The 20,973-nt window shown below is 39.6% G+C and overlaps 2 protein-coding genes and 1 long non-coding RNA gene across 9 annotated transcripts in view; all 3 read right to left on the minus strand.

Annotated features, from left to right (window-relative positions):
* The window catches only part of LOC140338878 (uncharacterized), a 29,317-nt gene that overhangs the window by 1,021 nt on the left and 7,323 nt on the right, over window positions 1-20,973 (minus strand). Inside the window, exons 6-9 of the mRNA XM_072423198.1 lie at window positions 1,049-1,088; window positions 835-926; window positions 625-742; window positions 262-333 (exon numbers count right to left, since the gene is read on the minus strand). Of these exons, the coding sequence (XP_072279299.1) occupies window positions 262-333; window positions 625-742; window positions 835-926; window positions 1,049-1,088 (322 nt within the window). The remainder of the gene's footprint in view (window positions 1-261; window positions 334-624; window positions 743-834; window positions 927-1,048; window positions 1,089-20,973) is intronic.
* Window positions 6,823-14,612, minus strand: LOC140339769 (uncharacterized). Of its 2 annotated transcripts, none has more exons than XR_011922531.1 (3): window positions 14,446-14,612; window positions 9,572-9,714; window positions 6,823-7,073 (listed from the first exon to the last, which is right to left on the minus strand). It is a non-coding gene; the product is annotated as an uncharacterized lncRNA (long non-coding RNA). The 2 variants fall into 2 exon arrangements; XR_011922530.1 differs by lacking the exon at window positions 6,823-7,073 and adding an exon at window positions 9,404-9,464.
* LOC140339758 (uncharacterized) lies at window positions 16,288-20,343 on the minus strand. Of its 6 annotated transcripts, none has more exons than XM_072424642.1 (7): window positions 20,239-20,343; window positions 19,315-19,413; window positions 19,116-19,207; window positions 18,906-19,023; window positions 18,536-18,619; window positions 17,474-17,578; window positions 16,288-17,284 (listed from the first exon to the last, which is right to left on the minus strand). In XM_072424642.1, exons 2-7 carry the CDS (start codon window positions 19,346-19,348, stop codon window positions 16,485-16,487), a joined length of 1,233 nt encoding a protein of 410 aa, XP_072280743.1. In that variant the 5' UTR covers window positions 19,349-19,413; window positions 20,239-20,343; the 3' UTR covers window positions 16,288-16,484. The 6 variants fall into 6 exon arrangements, with proteins under 6 accessions (XP_072280743.1, XP_072280746.1, XP_072280745.1 ...); XM_072424645.1 differs by having other exon boundaries at window positions 18,906-18,998; window positions 20,239-20,295; XM_072424644.1 differs by lacking the exon at window positions 18,536-18,619 and having other exon boundaries at window positions 20,239-20,342.

The following is a 20,973-nucleotide window of genomic DNA, read 5'->3' on the forward strand; positions in this document are numbered from 1 at the left end:
CTCATGTTCAACTAAAACAGCAAAACCTTGTTTACACGTCATTTACTGTATCTGATTTAGGATGCTGCCTCCTGGATAATGTCTAGGAATGCTTGATAAACCTGTCAATTACTGAGCAATTATTTTGTACCTGCCGTCAAGAGTCCACAAAAATGTAATGCCACTTTTGAATCCACAGTCATCGCAATAATATACTCTGGGTTACCATTAATGGATTTATTATTATATGAATTGTTACAGCATTTACCTTCTATTACTCACCTGTGTTGATCTCTACAGGAACTTCCTCCTCTTTTATTCTCACGTCTCCTTCTTCCTCAGCTTCTGAAATGTCTGTGAATTAAGATGAGAGGGAAGCCCCCTGTACTGAGATGTATAAGAGACACCAGAGAGTGTGTGTGGAGGGAGACTGATCACGTCTCTTGGCTGGTGACACACAACATGACATGATGTGGGTAGAAGAGCCAGAGTCTAATAGAGGCTGATGGCTTCTGACCCCCCTTAATGGACACATAATGTCCCCCAATACTGTCGACTGACAGAGGAAGGGGAAGAAGAGATTGTTGAAGTGACAGAACAAGGATAATCCGGGACTCTTTTCTGGATTTAGAGTTTATTACTCACCTGAACTGTTCTCTGAAGAGTTGTCATTGTCCTTACAAGAATCATCCCCCATCACACTTGGGTCTTCACCTTCTTCTTCTTCTTTTACTTCCACTTTAACAACAATCAGACCTTCATTCTTTATAAAACACAATACAGACATGTTTATAAATAACTAAACTATGGGGCAGACAAAATGGAGTTTAAATTGAGAATGTCAGTTCTATTTACCAGGTATTGCTGTGAGATACTGTGATCCTCATTTCTTGAATCCCGGGAATACAGAAGACGGGGACATTTTTCTAGGGTATTTCTGGAACCACCTGTAGGAAACACAAACTGAGTGAATGTATTGTTTCTATGTCTTTATATCAGAGGATGTGTATATCTCAGTGGATCCCCAATACTCTTCTCTCTTTTACAAGACATGAAAATCTCTTCTTACCCGGAGATTGGAGAGGCGGCCGCTTCTCCATCATGACGTCCTTGTAAGTATCCTTGTGTCCTCCTTAATGCTATTTCTCCCCTTGATATCACTATATTGAAATGTAGGGCGATTTATAAACCTCAATCTGCCAAAAAAAAAAAAAAAAACTTAAAGAGTGGTGTACACATGCAGGGCAGTTCTATGGGCCAATTCCATTAATAGCACACTTTATCTGGCAAAAATTAATACTTTTTCAAATACCTTAGATTAAGAACAGGGGTTTTGTCAGCATACATCGGTAAATACACGTTGAATCCGCAATGTAACAATACCAGAGTAGGGGTCAGGGATGTGTAATGTGTAAAATTCGATATGTAGTGCAACAGTTGAGAAGCCCAACATCCTATTTATGATGGATGGACTTGGATAAAAAAAAATAACCTATGTTTTCTGTACTACAATACTGAACAGCGAGCAAGGGTCCTGCCTGTGTAACCTACAACATATTGTAATCAAAGCATTGGGTTGGACTTTAAAATGTACAACCTACAATATACAGAGCAGTATTCCTGGCTTTGTAACTTGCAATGGATACAGAACATGTGGGTAGGACAGTGTAACCAGGGTATGGTACACCACATGGGCATTACAGAGAACAGTAAAGATTGAGACTTGGCTTGGATCCAGGTATGTTTACATCCCCAGAAGTTTGGGGTATGTCAATAGCACTGTATAGGTTACAACTCTGGTGACTAGCATAAAAATAGGCATTTCTAGCTAGAATCCAGATTGGGATCCTCTTTTTCCTTTTCCCCCTCTCCCATTAAAAGGTCAGCATTACCTCCTCCTAACAGCCCACACAATCTGCAGATTTACGTCTTATCACGAAGCTTCTTTAGAAAACAAATTTTCACCTAAAGTTCTTCCGGGCTACAGCAAAATGGCCGCCGCCCCTACGGTTCGAGGACACTTTGGTTTGTCACATGGAAACAACACGCCCTCTAATGGTACCTCGAGGCGATCGTAAAATCGTTTTACTTATCTGCTTAACGTCACTATGACAACCAGGAAGTAGCCAGGCTGACGTAAAACGCACACAGCAGAAGTACTAGAAACACAAAACGAAATTGTATCAGCGCTTCCGGTGCTAAGAGGGCACAATGCTGATAGAGAGACAGGTGTTCAGCATTGATGGTTTTCTATATTCATTCAGTCTGAGCTAGAATAATAATGAAATATCTACTACTTGCTAAGAATATGTTCAGTAATGCTGTCTATTGCATCCAATCAAATTATAGTAGTCACTGTTCTGATGCAGATTAGTGAACGGTTGTCAAAGGAGACACCTCCTATCTTAGCCTTCTACCCAGGTGTTCTTTATATTATGACAAAGTATTATAGATTAACTATGTAAAGGTGCTTTTTAAAGATATATTTAATAGTGTTATATATAAATAACACTATTAATGCAAGGGTCAGATTAAAATTTACCCATCCTTTAAGAAACATGGAGTTCTCTATTGCAGACATATTGAATGGCCCACTGCCTAGCTGCCATTATCACCTACGGCTTGAGGTCATTATTATCATAAAGAATTTCAGTTTCGGCCAGGTAGGCATTAACCATAAACCTAAAGGAGGTTAGTAGTGCTTACAAAAACAGGATTTTGAAGAGGAACTGCTCACCATGGTAAAGGACTCTGAAGCTTTAACACATCAGTAACCAGTATCAGAAACTATATCCCTGTTTGTTCTAAGAACATTCCCTAGGATCATTATTATTCACTTTATTATTATTGTTGTTATTATTATTATTATTATTATTATTAATAATAATAGTAATAATAATAAAAATAAATAGGATTTATATAGCGCCAACATATTACGCAGCACTGTACATTAATTAGGGGTTGCAAATGACAGAAGAATACAGTGACACAGGAGTAGAGGACCCTGCCCTGAAGAGCTTACAATTTAGTAGGTGGGGGAATTATAATAGGAGGGGGGATATGTAGTGGTGGGAAGTAGGTGAGGGTTTCAAAAGACAGAAGATAGGTAGGCAAGTTTAAAAAAATGGGTTTTGAGTGCTTTTCTTAAATGAGCAGAAAGTAGAAGCAAGCCGAATAGGACAAGGCCCTATTCCAGAGAGTTGGGGCAGCTTTAGAAAAGTCTTGGGAGCTGTGTGTGTGATTAGGTTATGAGTGAGGAAGTCAGTAGTAGGTCATTGGTCATTATATATTGACTTTGTTTTAATATTGACTTTTCCGGTGAAATGCATCAGGGTTAAGACATAATCCATACCTGCCTTTATACCATCTGTGTTGGCAGTTTTTTGTCTAGTTGAAAGGCATTTACCTATGATGGATTACATAGAGTTGCCTAATTTCCTCTTTTGCTGTATGTATTGCACAATGAATTGAACTCAATTATTAAAAAGCATACAAGTTGTAATATAAAAATACAACTTTGACTTTTTACATCTTAAAACCCAGCCTTTTTGTGTTTTCTATTTTGTAAATATACTTCTAGGGTGGGAATTTTAGGCAATAGAAAAAGGGTTATGTTTCTCTATTTTATAAGTATTTACTGAGATTGGACGGTAGTTAGAAGGTATGAAGGGGTCTAACAAGGGTTTCTTCAGAATAGGGAGAATAATGGCATGTTTGAAATTGCAGGGGTAGACACCAGTAGAGAGGTAGAGGTTGAACAGTTTGGTTAGGGCGGGGGCCAGGGTGGAGGAATGTCCACGGAGTAGATCAGAGGGAATTCAATCAAGCATACAGGTAGTAGATAGAGATGATGAGAGAAGAGAGGAGAGTTCACCCACAGCAAGAGGGCTGAGAAAGGCCAGTGATGATTTACAAGTGGAAGGGGTGGATATGGTTAGAGTGGCCGGCTGAGCAGAGACATCATGTCTGATTTGTCAATTATATCTCAAAAGTGAGTGGCAATATCTTGGGCAGAGTAGGTAGTTGTGGGTGGAGCAGGTGTAGGGTTTAGGAGGGAGTCAATTGTTGAGAATAGGCTGCGTGGGTTGGAAGTTTGAGAGGAAATGTCAAGGAGAAATAATTTTGCTTGGTGACAGTGAGTTCAGTGTTAAAGTGTTATAGACTGGCTTTGCAGTTCATGAAGTCAGCGCTGAGGGCAGATTTCCTCCACTTGCACTCAGCTGCACATACAGTCTTATGTAGATGTTTGGTGTAATTGTTGTGCCAGGGCGGGGGGTTAGAAGGATGGCGGTAGCAGAAGGTGGAAGGGACAACTTTATCCAGAGCCACAGAAAGAGTGTGAGTGAACTGTCAGCTTTATCTGGATATTATTATTATTATTATTATTATTATTATTATTAAACAGGATTTATATAGCCCCAACATATTACGCAGTGCTGTACAATAAATAGGGATTGCAAATGACAGACTAATACAGACAGTGATACAGGAGGAGAGGACCCTGCCCCGAAGAGCTTACAATCTAGTAGTTGAGGGAATTTCACACACAATAGGATGGGAAATATGTAGTGGTGGGAAGTAGTGGTAGTTTCAATTGACAGAAGCGAGGGTGGGGTTTAGGGACGTAAGTCAGTTTGAGACTAGGTTGTGGTCAAGGTTACGTATATCTCTCTGCCATTGACCAGGTCCGGGATGTGACCAAAGGGGGCAAGAGTTAGATAAGTTAAAGGTGATTAGGTTGTGGTCAGAAAGAGGAAAAAGCAAGTTGTAAAGGAGGGTGAGGTTGCAAAGTTTGGAAAATACCAGGTCTAAAGTGTGTCCAGCGATGTGTGTGGGGCCCTTTGTGTTCTGTGTGAGTCCAAAGGAGGAGGTACTGGAGAGCAGTTTGGCTGAGGAAGGATGGTTGGGGTCATCCACTGCAACATTAAAGTCAACGAGAATGAGGGTAGGCAGGTGATGGGAAAGAATGTGTGAGAGCCAAGAGGCAAAGTTATCCAAAAATTGTGATACTGGGCTGGGGGGCGGTAGACAACAGCAACAAAGATAAATAGAATTCAAGAGAAGAAGCTACCTGAGAAAAAAACTCAAAGCTTTAAAAGGGATTCCGTAGTAGGCTGTTGGTTGTTACTGGAATTAGGTCAACACAGTAGACTGGGCAGCTATGAACTTTTTTACTCACCATGGTGTATGCTGCAACAGGCAAGTAGTGAGTGAATGAGCAATCTGCAAATTTCTAGACTTGGGGGTCTAGTGAGACACTGTTGGGTATAAAAAAAGGCTACTATTGTGAATTATTTCAATACAAATACACTGCTCACAGATGCCTGCCCGTATTCCCCAGTAGATGTCACTGTTGCACTGGGGGCAAGTCCTCTGACCCAGCTAACCAGCTGGATCCAGGTAGTTTTGTCCACAGAGGTATTTTAAAGTCAACCCCCATCAAGGTTTCCCAACAGCCAGATTGAACTCATCATCTCCAAAAAGGATTGTTTATGAGTGCTGATTTGATACTGTTCATGTTATGCATTCCAACTAATGCCCCTTTGTGCCTAAATGGCACACCACCATCGCCCTCAGGTGGGGTTCTCATGGGCATTATCATCACTTTCTGGAAATGTTCTTGTGGGAACTATTTTTTGTCTTCATCCCTGGTGATTTCACCATTTTCATCAGGATCACCATATGCAAGTACACATTCACTCATCATTCATACACTCTCTATTCTTAGCTCCCTTCCAAGGGCAGAGTATAAAGGAGGGACTGGTTTACTATTATATTTACATCTAATCTAATAATAATCTAATAATAACAACAAATGAATAATAATGCATTATATATATATATATATATATATATATATATACTAACAATGAATAAATATTCCAATACTAACAACAAATTAATATTCTAATACTAACTATGAATTCTTATTAACTATTACCTTAACATACTAAAGAATTTTCAAACCAAGTTCATATTATACCCAAAACTTGGTATCAGGCATCTCTTTTTATTATGCCCTGCTGCAGTTTCTACATATTAGTCAATTTTCCAGATCTTTACTCTGCTGTTAAGCCTCCAGCTCACATGAAATAGCTTTACAATCCACTTGTGCATCCACCCTCTTTGACAGATGTGTTATCTTTTTATATAAATTTCGGATTATGCAACACATGTAAACTTGTATCATTGACAAAACCACAGCAAAAATAACTAATACCACCACCAGTATATGCCTTGGCAAAAGTTTATCAAGCGGGGTTGCTAACTCATATGGCCCCTGTCCCTCGTGTAAATCTTGTACAATTAGTTTAATATTAGTTGATAGCTCCGATTGCCCTTGTGTGTATGCCCAAGCCCATGATATATTTTTACCTTGCCCTACCACAGGATTCAAAAACACTTTAAAATGGTTAATACAATCTCTAGCCACCTTGAGTATTAATGTTATTCTGTTGGATGTTATCAATTATGTCATTGATCTCTTTTTGTGCCACCAACCCTCTCATACTATCCGAGGCCTGACTGAAATCCACTTTATTAATACCACCCATACCAGTTCCTATTCCCCCTAATATGGTGCTAAATGCATCCATCTTTTCTTGATTTTCATCTTTATTTCCCATCCTCTGATTGTCTATTAACAAATATATGCATGGCAGTACAGCACAGATGGATCGCCATCTAGACGATTAATACCTTTTCATCTATGCTTGATGTATCACTATGAAATGGATTTAGTGTAAAATATACCAAATCACCTCCTCTAGCATTGAATTGGCTGAATACCCTCATGAACGTATGGTAACAAATAAAGAATGAAGAAAAGTAGGGTATTTTAAATGCAGCAGTGTATTAAAAACATCAAATAAAGACAGAAATATACATTGTTACATCACAATTGGTATATATGTTTCCTAAATTCAATAGTACCCCTTTAGCAACCTGCTATGGGTTTTTTTGGGGGGAGCTAGACATAGACTCTAAATTGAATGAGGTGGGCGCAAAGAAGTAAATGATGAAGTGGATGTTGTGCCCTGACGCGTTTCACCTAAATTGGCTCCTTCAGAGAACTAATAGCCATCAGAATATACCTGTATATGAAATAAACAATGAATTCAAACTTATGAGAATGACAATTCGTATACAAGAAAAATAAAACAAAAATAAGATTACATTATCAGCTATACGCATTGACTAACATAACATTTTGATGTTAATTAATTACAAATATTACAGAATTATCAGCATTACTTGATGGGGAAATTAGATGAATAAAAGATGAATATATTACTGTATGCACATATAATAACATAATGTTAGAGTATGATTGATGAATATTTAGGAATTATCAGCAATGATTAAGGGGAAGATTAGATCAATAAACAATAGGTATATTCCTATATACATTTATAATAATTCATATTGTTAGGAGTATGGTTGATAGACTAAGTAGTAGATCAATAGTTTATAGTCATGGCATTTATAAAAAAAAAAAAAAAAAAAAAAAAATCTGAGTCTGGGCCTAAGCTGTAGCTGTAGCCAAGTCTTTCCTTAGAGGCAGAGCTTCCACCCACTTTGAAAAGACATCAACTACAACCAACAGGTACCTGTATCCCCCAGGGGCACTCGGTAGTGGACTCACAAAACCTATCTGCAAATTCTCCCAAGGTCCTTCTGCTAACGGTACCCTTACTAATAATGGTTTCTGCCCTTTTGGTCTGGGATTCATCTATGCACAGATTATACATTCCTGTACCACCTGTGTGACGGTGTTGGTATTTGTTTCCCATCAGTATTTAGTTAGAATACATTTTAAAATACGCTGAATACCCATGTGTCCTGACAACCTATGAGTCTCTCGGGCCAAATCATCCCTATCTTGTTCTTCTGCTAAGCATGGGGTAGGTTCCTTTAACACTGGTAAAAGCTCAGGTGGTTTCTTTTTCCTGCGTTTCAGAATCATGCTCCTCCTAGGCCTGTGTTCCTTCAATATCATATGGTGTCCATTTTACTCCTATTAAGGCAGCCTCTTTAGCAAGTTTATCTTCCTTGTTGATTCCTACAGTAACCTCATTCTTACCTTTCTGATGTGCTTTCACTTTAACGATGGCCACCCTTTGAGGCTTCAAACTTGCCTTATCCCATATATCCCTCAGTACTTAACTGTGCATCAGGGCCTTTCCAGAGGCATCACTAAAACCCTTGGTATGCCATAAAGGCGTGTATTCAGTCAATGACCTGGTGACCTAGGCACTATCAGAGAAGATGGTATTGGACCTGCACTGAAATGTATAATGGCTTTATTTCATGGCTTCTAGCTCAGCTCTCTGGGCAGAAAAACTTCAGGGGCACTTGATTAAAATTTGCTCATTGGTCTGGGGGCACCACAGGGCATATCCTGTGTGAAATCTTCCTCCCTTCCAGCACCTGGATCCATCCACCCATACCTTTAGGTCTTCCTTACCCGCAGCTAGTCTATATAGCTATAGCTAGCTAGCTATAGTCTATAGCTATACTGCATCAATTAAAGGGAGAATATAGGTGGCACTGTGTGTCACTGTGATGTTACTAGGTGTCAGGTCTACTAGCCATCTGGCTACCCTTTGGGAGGATACTCCACTGAGGGTACGCTCCAGAAGCATCTTAATGGAAGAATGGGGTGTCTGCAAGATGATACTCCCAAATCCCACTACATGTTCAGTTGCAAGAATCGTCCAATGCACTCAAAAGATTTCTGACACACTCATCAAATCCCTTCTCTACCGAACTGAGCACTCTAGACCAGTATCCGACAGGTAACCATTTGCCTTGTCTTTCTTGTAGCAACACCAATGTTATGGCCACTGCAGATGCATTACTTGAAGTGCAAAAGGCAAATCGGCATTCGGATTACTTCCTCCTCCGATCTTCAGCCGGCGAATGCAGAGACGATCTCCAGGATTTCCGGGTGACATTGGTGCATGCGTCGGTGTGGGCGGGAGGAGGGGCGGGAAATTCAAATATTTTTGTATTGGATTCAGTACAAAATAACTGTATTGAGTCAAATACAAAGAAATCTTGATATCTTGATTTAATATACAGTTAGGTCCATAAATATTTGGACAAAGTCATCTTTTTTCTAATTTTGGTTCTGTACATTACCACAATAAATTTAAATGAAACAACAAGTTGAACTGCAGACTTTTAGCTTTAATTCAGTGGGTTGAACAAAAAGTTTGCTTAAAAATGTGAAGAACTAAAGCCTTTTTTTTTACACAATCACTTAATTTCAGGGGCTCAAAAGTAATTGTAAAATTGCCTTTAAAGGCTATTTCATGGGCTGGTGTGGGCAATTATTTTGTTATGTCATTATCAATTAAGCAGATAAAAGGCCTGGAGTTGATTGGGGGGGGGGGGGGGGTTGTATGTGGAAGATTTTGCTGTAAACAGACAACATGCGGTCAAAGGAGCTCTCCATGCAGGTGAAACAAGCCATTCTTAAGCTGCAAAAACAGAAAAAAACCATCCGAGAAATTGCTACAATATTAGGAGTGACAAAATTTACAGTTTGGTACATCATGAGAAAGAAACAAAGCACTGGTGAACTCACCAACGCCAAAAGACCTGGAAGTCCACGGAAGACCACAGTGGGGGATGATTGCAGAATGATTTCCATGGTGAAGAGAAACCCCTTCACAACAGCCAACCAAGTGAACATCACTCTCTAGGAAGTAGGCGTATCGATATCCAAGTCTACCATAAAGAGAAGACTGCATGAAAGTAAATACAGAGGGTGCACTGTAAGATGCAAGCCACTCATAAACCTCAAGAATAGAAAGGCTAGATTGGACTTTGCTAAAAAACATCTAAAAAAGCCAACCCAGTTCTGCCATCATTCTGGTAAAGATCAACCTTTACCAGAATGATGGCAAGAAAAAAGTATGAAGGTGTGGAACAGCTCATGATCCAAAGCATACCACATCATCTGTAAAACATGGCGGAGGCAGTGTGATGGCTTGGGCGTGCATGGCTGCCAGTGGCCCTGGGACACTAGTGTTTATCCGTGATGTGACACAGGACAGAGGCAGCCAAATTAATTCTGAGGTGTTCAGAGACATAATACTGATGGACAATGACCCAAAACATACAGCCAAAGCAACTGAGAAGTTTATTAAAGCAAAGAAGTGGAATATTCTTGAATGGCCAAGTCAGTCACTTGACCTGAACCCAATTGATCATGCATTTCACTTGTTGAAGACTAAACTTCGGACTATAAGGCCCACGAACAAACAGCAACTGAAAGCCGCTGCAGTAAAGGCCTGGCAGAGCATTAAAAAGGAAGAAACCCAGCATCTGGTGATGTCCATGAGTTCAAGACTACAGGCTGTCATTGCCAGCAAAGGGTTTTCAACCAAGCATTGAAAATTAACATTTTATTTTCAGCTTTTTCCAATTACTTTTGAGCCCCTGAAATGAAATGATTGTGTTAAAAAAAGGCTTTAGTTCCTCACATTTTATGCAATCTTTTTTGTTCAACTCACTGAATTGAAGCTGAAAGTCTGTTTCATTTAAAATTAATTGTGGTAATGTACAGAACCAAAATTAGAAAAAAGTTGTCTCTGTCCAAATATTTATGGACCTAACTGTATACATAATTATAGTATTTATATATTATACATGCTACTGTACAATTATATTACATGTTTCATTATTTTTTTAACAAATTTTTGTGTTTTTTTACCTAAAGTTTATTATTAAATTTATTAAATATTCGACATGTTTTGGTGAGCTTTTTCCGTGGAAATACAGACAGAATTAAAACGCTAGAGGGGTTAAGGCTGGGGACAGGATCTGTCTCTTTCCAGTCCCTTTTCAAAAGACCATACAGGGGTTTTGCCTTTTTTGCAAAACCCTCAATAAAGTCCCTGCAGAAACCAACTCCTAGGAATTGCCTAAGCGCTGTTTTAGTGCTTGGCGTAGGTAACTTCCTGATAGTTTTACACTTATTAGGATCAGGAGTCCTTCCCCCCTGTGAAACTATCACACCTTAAAAACAAACTGACCCGTTCATCAATTGTGCCTTTTTGGGATTTAGCTTAAGGCCTGCTTTCTCAAATCAGTGTCAGCAATTCATTCAGCAGGGCATACTGTTGTTCTTTTGTCTCTGTTTGGAGAAGAATGTCATCTACATACTGTATGATACAGTCCGGCTCTGAAAATTATTTCAGAATGTCCACCATACAGATGTGAAAGTAAGCTGAACTAGACTTGAATCTTTGTGGCAACCTGCAAAATGCATACTGCTTCCCTTTAAATGTGAATGTGTATTGACTATCCTTAATGGATTGAGATAGAAAAAAAGCCATTTGAAATGTCAATTGATGAGTAAACTTTGAGGGCTTAAGTGCGGTCATCATATCAGGCATTTTAGCAACCACATTTGTAATGGATGGAGTACACTGGCTAAGAGCACGAAAATCCAGTGTGGGCCTCCAACCCCCCTCCTTTTTTACTGACCACAGAGCTGAATTTGTTATTGATTGACATTTCTTGATGACCTTTTGTGCCAGTAAATTTTGCACTGTGCTTTCTATGTATGGTATAGACTCAGGTGGTATCTTGTACTGTTTTTGCGGTGGGGGATCTGGTCCTTCAACCTTGAGGATCATATTTGAGACTTTCCCACATTGTGCCTTAGAAGTAGCCCACACTTCGTTACACTGCCACAAGACTTCTGCCAGTGCTTTGTCAATGGTTTCTAACAGTGCTGGTGGATCCAGGCTTTCCCGTCTTTACTGATTTTACCTCATAGCTGTCCCTTGTCATATGTATCTCACCTTTGTACCTGGAGTTTCCACAGTACCCAGTTACAAAGATCCACAATCAGTCCATGTTTCTTTATGACATCGGAGCCCACAATGGTGCCCTCATGTGTTGGGGAAAGGAACAAACTCTGCTTCAAACACAAGTTCCCCATGTCAATGGGCACCGGTATTGATTGCTGGAATGGTACCAACTGTCCTCCAAATCCTCTCAAAAAAAATTTGCTTTCCCTCAGGATCTTTTTCTAAATCCATATTAGGTACTGTCGGCTGCACCTGTATCCAGTAGGATATTTGAGCGATGGCCCCCAACCACACCTTGGATATTTGGTCTGCCGCCCTTGTCCCAATCTAGATGACACACAAGGGACAAGCCTGGGGCTGACCTTTCTATGGATTATGGAATTGATTGGTTGGGGTGGGGCTCTATAATCCTCTGGGATTTCTACAATTTTTTTTGCAATGCTATCCAGTTCCTTTGAAATTGGGCCATATAGTCTGTCCTTAGGCACTCTATTCTTCTCTCCCATCGCCTTATCTAATTCCTGCCTAAATTATTTCCTATTAGCAGTTTTCCTCTCACCCACCAGTCTTTTAGGCATTTTGCAGTCTTTCATTATGTTGCCTGTGTTCCCACATCTATAACATCTGCCTAAAAATCTCACCCTCATTTCACTTCTAACCACTGAAATATTTTTGTAAGATCTATTGTCCTGACTTGTCTCCTGAATTCAGTCCCTTAAGATAGAAATGCCAGTACACATCAACTGTTTATATATAAGTGCAAGTTTTGTATGATAATCCACAAAAGTGCACTTATTTGCCATAGAGTATAGGAAACTACTGTCATCTGGAGACATGTCTGGGCGATTCCAAGTCGCTTTATACAGGGACATATACTCGCTGCAAATTAACAATGGGTCATTTCCCCTTCTAAACTTGGTATTTTCTAAGGCATTTGTCCCTCTGGTATCTCTTCCCCCCATTACTCGTTGTAATTGTTTCATCCTATCTGCTGAATTTCCCCAGTTTGAGTTCATCTCAGCAGATAGACCTCTATGACTACTGACTGGTGGCTGTAGAGTCTTGCATGGTTGCAAAGGAAGCCATGCGCGAAGAAGCCCAAATTGTATTATGCCATTACAGCTTCCAGCCTGTTATAGAGGCTTATGGGTGAAGCACCAGTATCAAATTGGCCCAGTATCTGACACAGATTAGCGCAATCTTGTATAGAGAGTGTTCTGATTGGGTGTTTGACTTCAAGCTCAACGATTCTACTCGTTGGTCCACTCGATCTGGCACTGGAGTAAAGAGAGAGGGACATATCAGGACCATCAGCTGAAAATAATGGTTGTTGTTCCATCCCCATCCTGTCCCTTTGCTCCACAATTGTGTCAAATTGGTGTAGGCATCTCTGTTAGCACAGCAATTATTGAAAACTTTACTCATGGTTTGTGCTTTCAAGGACAAAATATCATGTTCTTTTTGTAACAGTTGAGCTTTAGAAACCTCCAACTCTTTCCTAGGTAACACAATAACAATTTTATTTCTAGCCTCTTTCTGCTTTAAGGCAGCAATAGATTGCTTCCTAAGTTTGAATTTCTGTCTGTTCTGATATCTCTTTCAATCTCAATAACATTCTCAACACATTTGCCTTTCCTATATTCTTTCCTTTCTTAAGCTATGTACACACGTATAATGGTTCTCAGGGCCGATATCTGGCGAGAATCAGGTGTGTGTACAGCGCCCGTCGTCCATCGTCTCAACGGTTGTCCTGGCAGATCCATGGACGACGAACGATCGTAATGCAAGGGAAGGGGGAGAGCGCGCAGCAGGGTGCCGCTCTGTCGCTCTCCTTCTCCCCTCTGCATAGAGCAGAACGGTGCTGTATGTACAGCACTCGTTCATGCATCATGCAGTCTTTTGTCGTTTTGTGAAAACGATTGAGATTGTGAAACGATTGATTGATTGTGAAAGATCCTTTCCAACGACAATAGTTGCAGGTCTGTATGCGGCTTTAGTTGTTGGCTTACTCTTCAAACCCTCATTATGCATATTACATTGCACCACCAGATCATTGAACTGATGTGCTAAAGCATCTTCTGCAACAGACTTTTAGTATGCAGAGGCATACTTCTAAAAAAAAATGTGCAACTATGTCCATTGTTATGCTAATTATGTATACAGTGCAAGTTGCTGGTTAACAGTGGACCGGTATCTAGCTATAGACAAAAGGTAAAGTAACACCAAAGATACACACACAGATATACAGATACCCAGCTGTTCCAACTTTTAAACGTGGACCTAGTCCAGGAGTTCCAGGCACAAACACTTGTGTATCCTCCTTAACACAACTGACTTCCAACACTCACACACCGATTCTTACTCGAATCACAGATCCATGCCAGAGGGGTCCCCTATCGGACAGAAAGGCTATTTCCTTTCCCTGTTAGTAAAATATAACTATCTAACCCACAGTTTTTCCTCAAAGATGTCTGGTTTTATTCTTTAGATCTACAGGGTATATCAGTTACCAAAGGAAGATCAGTCCTTTACCTTGCCGGCTACATCGAAAAGCTAAACAGGCCTAATACTCAAAAATATAGCAAACAACTGCAACACAAATACACATACCAGGCAAAGATAAAGATTTGCTACTCACTAGATACACGTTAGCTCACTGATTAAGTATTTCACAGGATCTTCTGTACCACTCACGCCTGGATTTTTAGCTCACGAACCACCGTAAACCTTTTCCTTAGCAGAGAGGTGTCTTCAAATCTATGCTCCTTGTCAGGGTCTAGACTTCTTTGGTTCTCAGGGGTTTCTGTTTCCCTCATGTTATCCCCTTTCCTGAGAGAAGTATCTTTACTAAGTCTCTACTAGCTTAATAATCACACAGATCTTAAATAACAAGATATTTATTAACAGAGAAAAAGAATGAACAAATACTCAACAATTATTCAAAATAAGCTAGATAACGATCACACAAAATACAATGAAATGTTACGCAAAGATTCCGTCCTCTGAATCCTGCACTTTGGCTGGGCTCCAAGAAGATTGGAGAGAGAAAAGAGGGATAAGAGGTGTAACATTTGTGGCTGTTGTCCCTTTTATATATCTCCAGAACCCCTTGCCACCTTCAGCCACACCCATGCATCCACCCCTTACCCAGGTGTCCTCCCACTTCCACAAATACATTGCTCACAAGTGCCTGCCGGTATTCTTCAGATGTCACTGTTGCACTGGGGGCAAGTCCTTTGACCCAGCTGACCAGCTGGTTTCGGCTAGTTTTGTCCTCAGAGAAATTTCAATGTCAACCCCCATCAAGGTTCACCAACAGCCAAATTTAACTCATCATCTCCAAAAAGGATTGTGTATGAGTGCTGATTTTTTTTACCATTCATGTTGCGCACTCCAACAGACACCAAACTGTAACTGAGCTTTCACTTTCAAGCAGAGCTTACAGTAAATACCCTATCTATAGAAGGAAATAACCTGCTGTGTGTCCATCCTCTGCATACCCCTGCCTTTGCAGTGCGTCACATGAAGATTCATGTGTAATACAGAATGTCCTCTTTAAAGAATACAAAAACAAAAAGATACAGGACTTTAATGGCAGTGGATTTGTAAAAAATTATTGTATACCTTTTATTTCCTTCATTCAGAAACAACAGGTAAAATATACATGCCTCTTCCCTTATTCCAAGTTTCAGGAAGAGTTTAATCGACATTTTTAGCATACATGGACTAGATCCATTGTACACATTATATATGATGAGATCATCCGACGCATAATTTTGGACATCTCACCTAAATATTTATTGGTTCTTTACACACAGTGATTGGATTTAGTTTATAAAGATAATTGCTCTTTACCACTCCATAATGGAGTAAGCATTACCAATAATACCCGGAGAAGTACTGAATATCGCTGTGGAGAACATATATGGAAAACTGCCATCTCTGTGTGTTGTGATTTTAATTCTGCCTTTTACCTACCTTCATACCAAGAGAATAAGCATACTGGTGAATATAACTACTTTTGGTATGTATAGAATAATTTGGCTATATTGAAGAATTGATGTATATTATACAGTTGTACTTAATATATAATAGAGCTGTACTTTTTGTATATGTTGTAGTGCTGATACAACTGATAGATGTACCAACTACATCCCTTAGGAAGCGGACATAGTCTGCGAAACGCGTCGGATGATCTCATCATATGTAATGTGTACAATGTATCTAGCCCATGTATGCTAAAAATGCCGATGAAACTCTTCCTGAAACTTGGTATAAGGGAAGAGGCATGTATATTTTAACTGTTGTTTCTGAATGAAGGAAATAAAAGGTATACGATAATTTTTTACAAATCCACTGTCGTTAAAGTCCCGTATCTTTTTGTTTTTGTATTTTTTAATGTATGTCGGGGATGTTGGCAGAATTACAAGTGTTAGAAAACCAGAAGATATTAATGATAAAAAATACACAGAATGACCCCTTGCTATTCAAACATTTATTGCTCTGCACACACAGAGGAAAATCATACAATAAAGATCTTTATTGAACATTATTTGTGATGGTGATTAGAGTAGCGAGTGCAACATCAACGCAGTCCAAATAATGAAACTGTTCATAACTGATTTTTTTAAGAATTTTCTCATAATAGATAAAAAGCAAATACACATTCTGAATTTTCTAACCAGAATTTGGCTTCTCACATCTATGCCTAATCAATGATCTTTTCCAAGAAAAGCTGCTCCCGCAATCCAAACATGAATATGGCTTCACTCCAGTGTGAGTTCTCTGATGTGCACTGCGATTCTGTGTGGTTGAAAAACATCTCCCACATTCAGCGCAAGCAAAAGGCTTTTCCCCGGTGTGACATCTCTGGTGAATAGTAAGACTCATTTTGTGAGGAAAACATTTTCCGCACTCGGGGCATGTAAACGGCTTTTCTCCTGTGTGAACAGGTTGATGTTTGATCAAGGCTCGTTTTGTGGCAAAACACTTTTCACACTCCGAACATGAAAATGGCTTCACCCCTGTGTGAGTTCTCTGGTGCATTACTGCAGCAAATTTCTGTCGAAAGCTTTTGCCGCATTCAGGACATGAAAATGGCTTCTCTCCACTGTGGGTTCTCTGGTGTTTAATAAGAATGGTCCTTAGACAAAAACATTTCCCGCATTCTGGACATGTATGTGGCTTTTCTCCCCTATCAACTTTTTTGTGTCTTAGAAGGGATGCTTTCGAATTATAACTTTTCCCACATTCGGAACATGAAAATGGTTTTACTGCATGGTGAGACTTTTTGGGTTCAGTAAGAACTTTTCTAGAAGAGGGGGGGAAAGGGACTGTTGTTCTTTGAATAGCAGCTGCTTGATGGGAGAGATCAGAATGATGGTCCCCATATATAGAGGAACCGGATGATAGTTCTGCACTGTGTGGTGATGTGATGTCCTGTACTTCATTTTTAGCATAGGTTATGAACTGGCCATCTGCATTTTATAGGAAGTAAAAACACTTAATACTTGTGCACTTAAAATTGTTTAGATCTCAACAAGTGTTAACAAATCACAGTTCATTCTGGAAAATATCTAAACATTTGTAATAACATACTCTAATTTACGTAATAATGCTTACTATTATTTTATGAATTGTTTCTCTATTTAGCAGGTATACCATACCTGTGTTGATCTCTATAGGAATGGCCTCCTCTTTAATCCCAACACATTTTTCATCCTTCTCCCCAGCTCCAGCATCTCTCCCAGAGTTTCCGGTTTTACCTGTATCTGTGAATAAAGATGAGAGTGAATGTACGAGAGTGAATGTACAAGTGATGTATGAGAGACCCCAGAGAGTGTGTGTGTGTGGGGGGAGACTGGTCACATCTCTTGGCTGGTGACACACAATGACACAATGTGAGGAGGAGAGCCAAAGTCTAATAGAGTCTGATGGCTCCTGACCCTCTCACTGGGCACATACTGGCTACTGTCCCATTACTGTCCACTGGCTGGTAACACGTCTTTATTTTTATTAAGTCAACATCCAACAATGACTCACTATCCAGTGCTTTACATAGACTTGTCACTTACAATAGAGCTTAAAATCTAACACTTCTTCCATAGTTTAGGGCCAATTTTGAGAATGAAATAACCTACTGGTATGTTTTTGGGATTTTCTCACTCATAACCTTTTCCCAGAAATAGCTTTAAGAGTTCTCTAGAGCTACCCCCACTGTCTGGAAATCTCTTCATATAAAGCTTGCCTCTGCTTTTCCCATATTTGAAAAAGCCCTTAAAACCAACTTTTTTAAAGTTGCCCTCACTTACTCTTCGGTCTCTTAATATATTACTATTAAGCCTCCATTCCATATCCTATTGTGCACTATGCTCCCTCACCTTTTAGACTGTTAGCTTTTTTGGACAGAGACTTCCCCTCCTCCTGAGTTATTATTTGTATTTTTGTCAGTCATCTGCAACCCCTATTTAATGTACAGCACTGCTTAATATGTTGGCACTTCATAAATAGGGATATTAACTTACAACTTCATACAGATAATGCTCTATGGCATGATGTGAGGAGGAGAGCTGGAGTCTAATAGAGGCTGATGACTCCTGACCCCCTTACTGGGCATACTCCCCCCCCCCCTATTACTGTCTACTGACATAGGGGGGAGGAGAGGAAGAAATTGTTGTAGTGAACAAGGAGAATCTGGGACTCTTCTGGATTTAGTGTTTATTACTGACCTGTGCTGATCTCTACAGCATCTTCCTCCTTTTTAATCCTCACATGCCTTTCAGCCTTTATCTCCCTCTGCGTGTCTCTGAAGTCTGTGAATAAAGGTGAGATGAAGCCCCCTGTAATGAGATGTATGAGAGTATGTGTGTGTGTGTGTGTGTGGGGGGGGGGGGGGGGGACGGGTCACTTTTCTTGGCTGGTGACACACAATTACATGATGTGAGGAGGGTAGTCTAATATCTCCTGATGCCCTCACTGAGCACATACTGTCCCACCACTAATGTCTACTGACAGAGGAGGGGGAAGTAGAAGAGATTGTTGTAGTGACTGAACAAGTAGAATCTGGGACTCTTTTATGGATTAGTGTTTATTACACACCTGTAAAGATTTCTGGGAGTATCTCCTCCTCCTTACATGGATCATCATCACCCAATAAATATGGATCCTCATTTTCTTCTTCTTTTACTTCAACTTTAACAACAATCAGACCTTCAAGCTTTACAAAACACAATCCAGACTTGTTTATAGGAAAGTAATTTATAGTGATGAGAAAAACAAGTTTTATTTCAGAAAATTGGTCCCATCTACCTGATCTTCTTGAAGGAGCTCCTGATCCTCCTGTGTGGAGTCCTGGGAATACAGAGGACAGGAACATCTATCTGGGGTATTTCTGGATTCATCTGTAGGAAACACACACACACTGACTGAATATGTTGTTTGTATGCTTTTATATCAGAGTAAGTGTGTATCTAGGTGGATCTTCAATACTCTGCTTTACTCCTCTTACCTGGTGATGTGAGGGGAGGCCTGTTCTTCATCATGATTTCCTTTTAAATATTTCAGCTTTTTTTGGATGTGAAATGTTGGGTGGTGTTTACACCTTACACTATAAAGAATAAAACAGTTAAAGTTGATGTTGAAAATAAATGCATACTATGGTGCGCCTGGTATTGAATTCCACACATAATTTCTAAATGCCATGATTTTCTGTCCTTCACTGATAGGGACCATGAAGCCTGAAGTGTATGAAGACGCCATAATTTAGGCTATATCTTCTCCTTTACATTATATATCAAGAACTGAATACCTGGTATTTCCAAATACAGGTAGTCCCCGAGTTAGGGACATCCAAAATACAGATGACTTCTAGATTTTTGGATATAAAAGGACCGCTTGCTCCAGAAGTTAATGAAGGTCTAGGCTTCATAGTGTTTTTTTCTTTGTTTGTGATTAACTCAGTGAGAATTTTATACAGTAAATGACACCATGCTGTCTAATAATATGTGGAGACAAACATCTGTTCTAATTGCATTTATTAAAATGTTGTACCTATTCCAACTTACATACAAATTCAACTTAAGAACAAACCTACAGCCCCTATCTCATATGTAACCCGGTGACTACCTGTATGGGAAAACATGTGACTTCCTCTTATGACTGAGCTGGGTCAATCATAGCTGTAATGTAAATTGCATCACAGGTGATTTATACTATATAGAAAGGAATGCTAGCAGCTAAAGGTAGCAAGTGATCTATTCATCTGTATTTTTTGTATTTCTATAGCACTCTAACACACGATGCAGCTGTCAAGAAACAACTGCATCATTGGAATCACTAGACTTGCAGGAAGATGATAATTTGTTGCATGACACCCCCATCCAGTTCACAGAGAGTGTTCATGCCCCCTTCTCTTATTATAAGTCATTATTACCTGCTCCTTACGGGGCGCAGACACTAAACCCTTTACAATTTTTTTTGGAAAACAATTTAGAAGACTTTTTCCGGGCTTCAATAAAATGGCTGCCGCGATTCCGTATTTATTACTTCCTTCAGTCACGTGTCCTATTATCGCCCCCTAGTGTTGAGTGTGACGAAGTTAGATTATCCGATCACGATACGAAGGGTCAGTGACTGGTAAATAGGAAGTAGCTAGGCGGAAGGATACCGCACGCAAAGGATTTGTGAGAAGTGTTCCCGGTGCAAGGGGAGCAGAATGATGAGAGGAGGAGACGGGCAGATGTGTAGTGTTGGTGATTGATTACTTTTCTCTAGCCTTAGATAGAAACATCAATACATATCAGTACTAGATGATCAGTATTATTCTTTGTAGTAAGAAAGTGAAGAAGAGGTCTGATTGTCATTGGTGACACGTCGCATACCAATATTAACAAACGCCTGGGAAGATAGTTACAACTGGGGACTTCAATGATTTATGAGTGGCTTGCATGATTTATGTTACACTTGCAGAAAATGACATACAAAAGCCATTCTTTCCCAATAAAGTGCCTGTCAGTACTTTTCAAAAATGACTTCATTAAAAAATATCCATATTAATAAAAATTTTAAATGATTAAAGTTCCTCCTGAAGCAAGGCAAGTGTAAGTCAGGATAGGTACAAATGGAACACAAATGCACCTGTCAAATTAGGAATGATCTCAAAACAGTA

This window comes from Pyxicephalus adspersus, chromosome 10, assembly GCF_032062135.1.
Source record: "Pyxicephalus adspersus chromosome 10, UCB_Pads_2.0, whole genome shotgun sequence".
Lineage (NCBI taxonomy): Eukaryota > Metazoa > Chordata > Amphibia > Anura > Pyxicephalidae > Pyxicephalus > Pyxicephalus adspersus.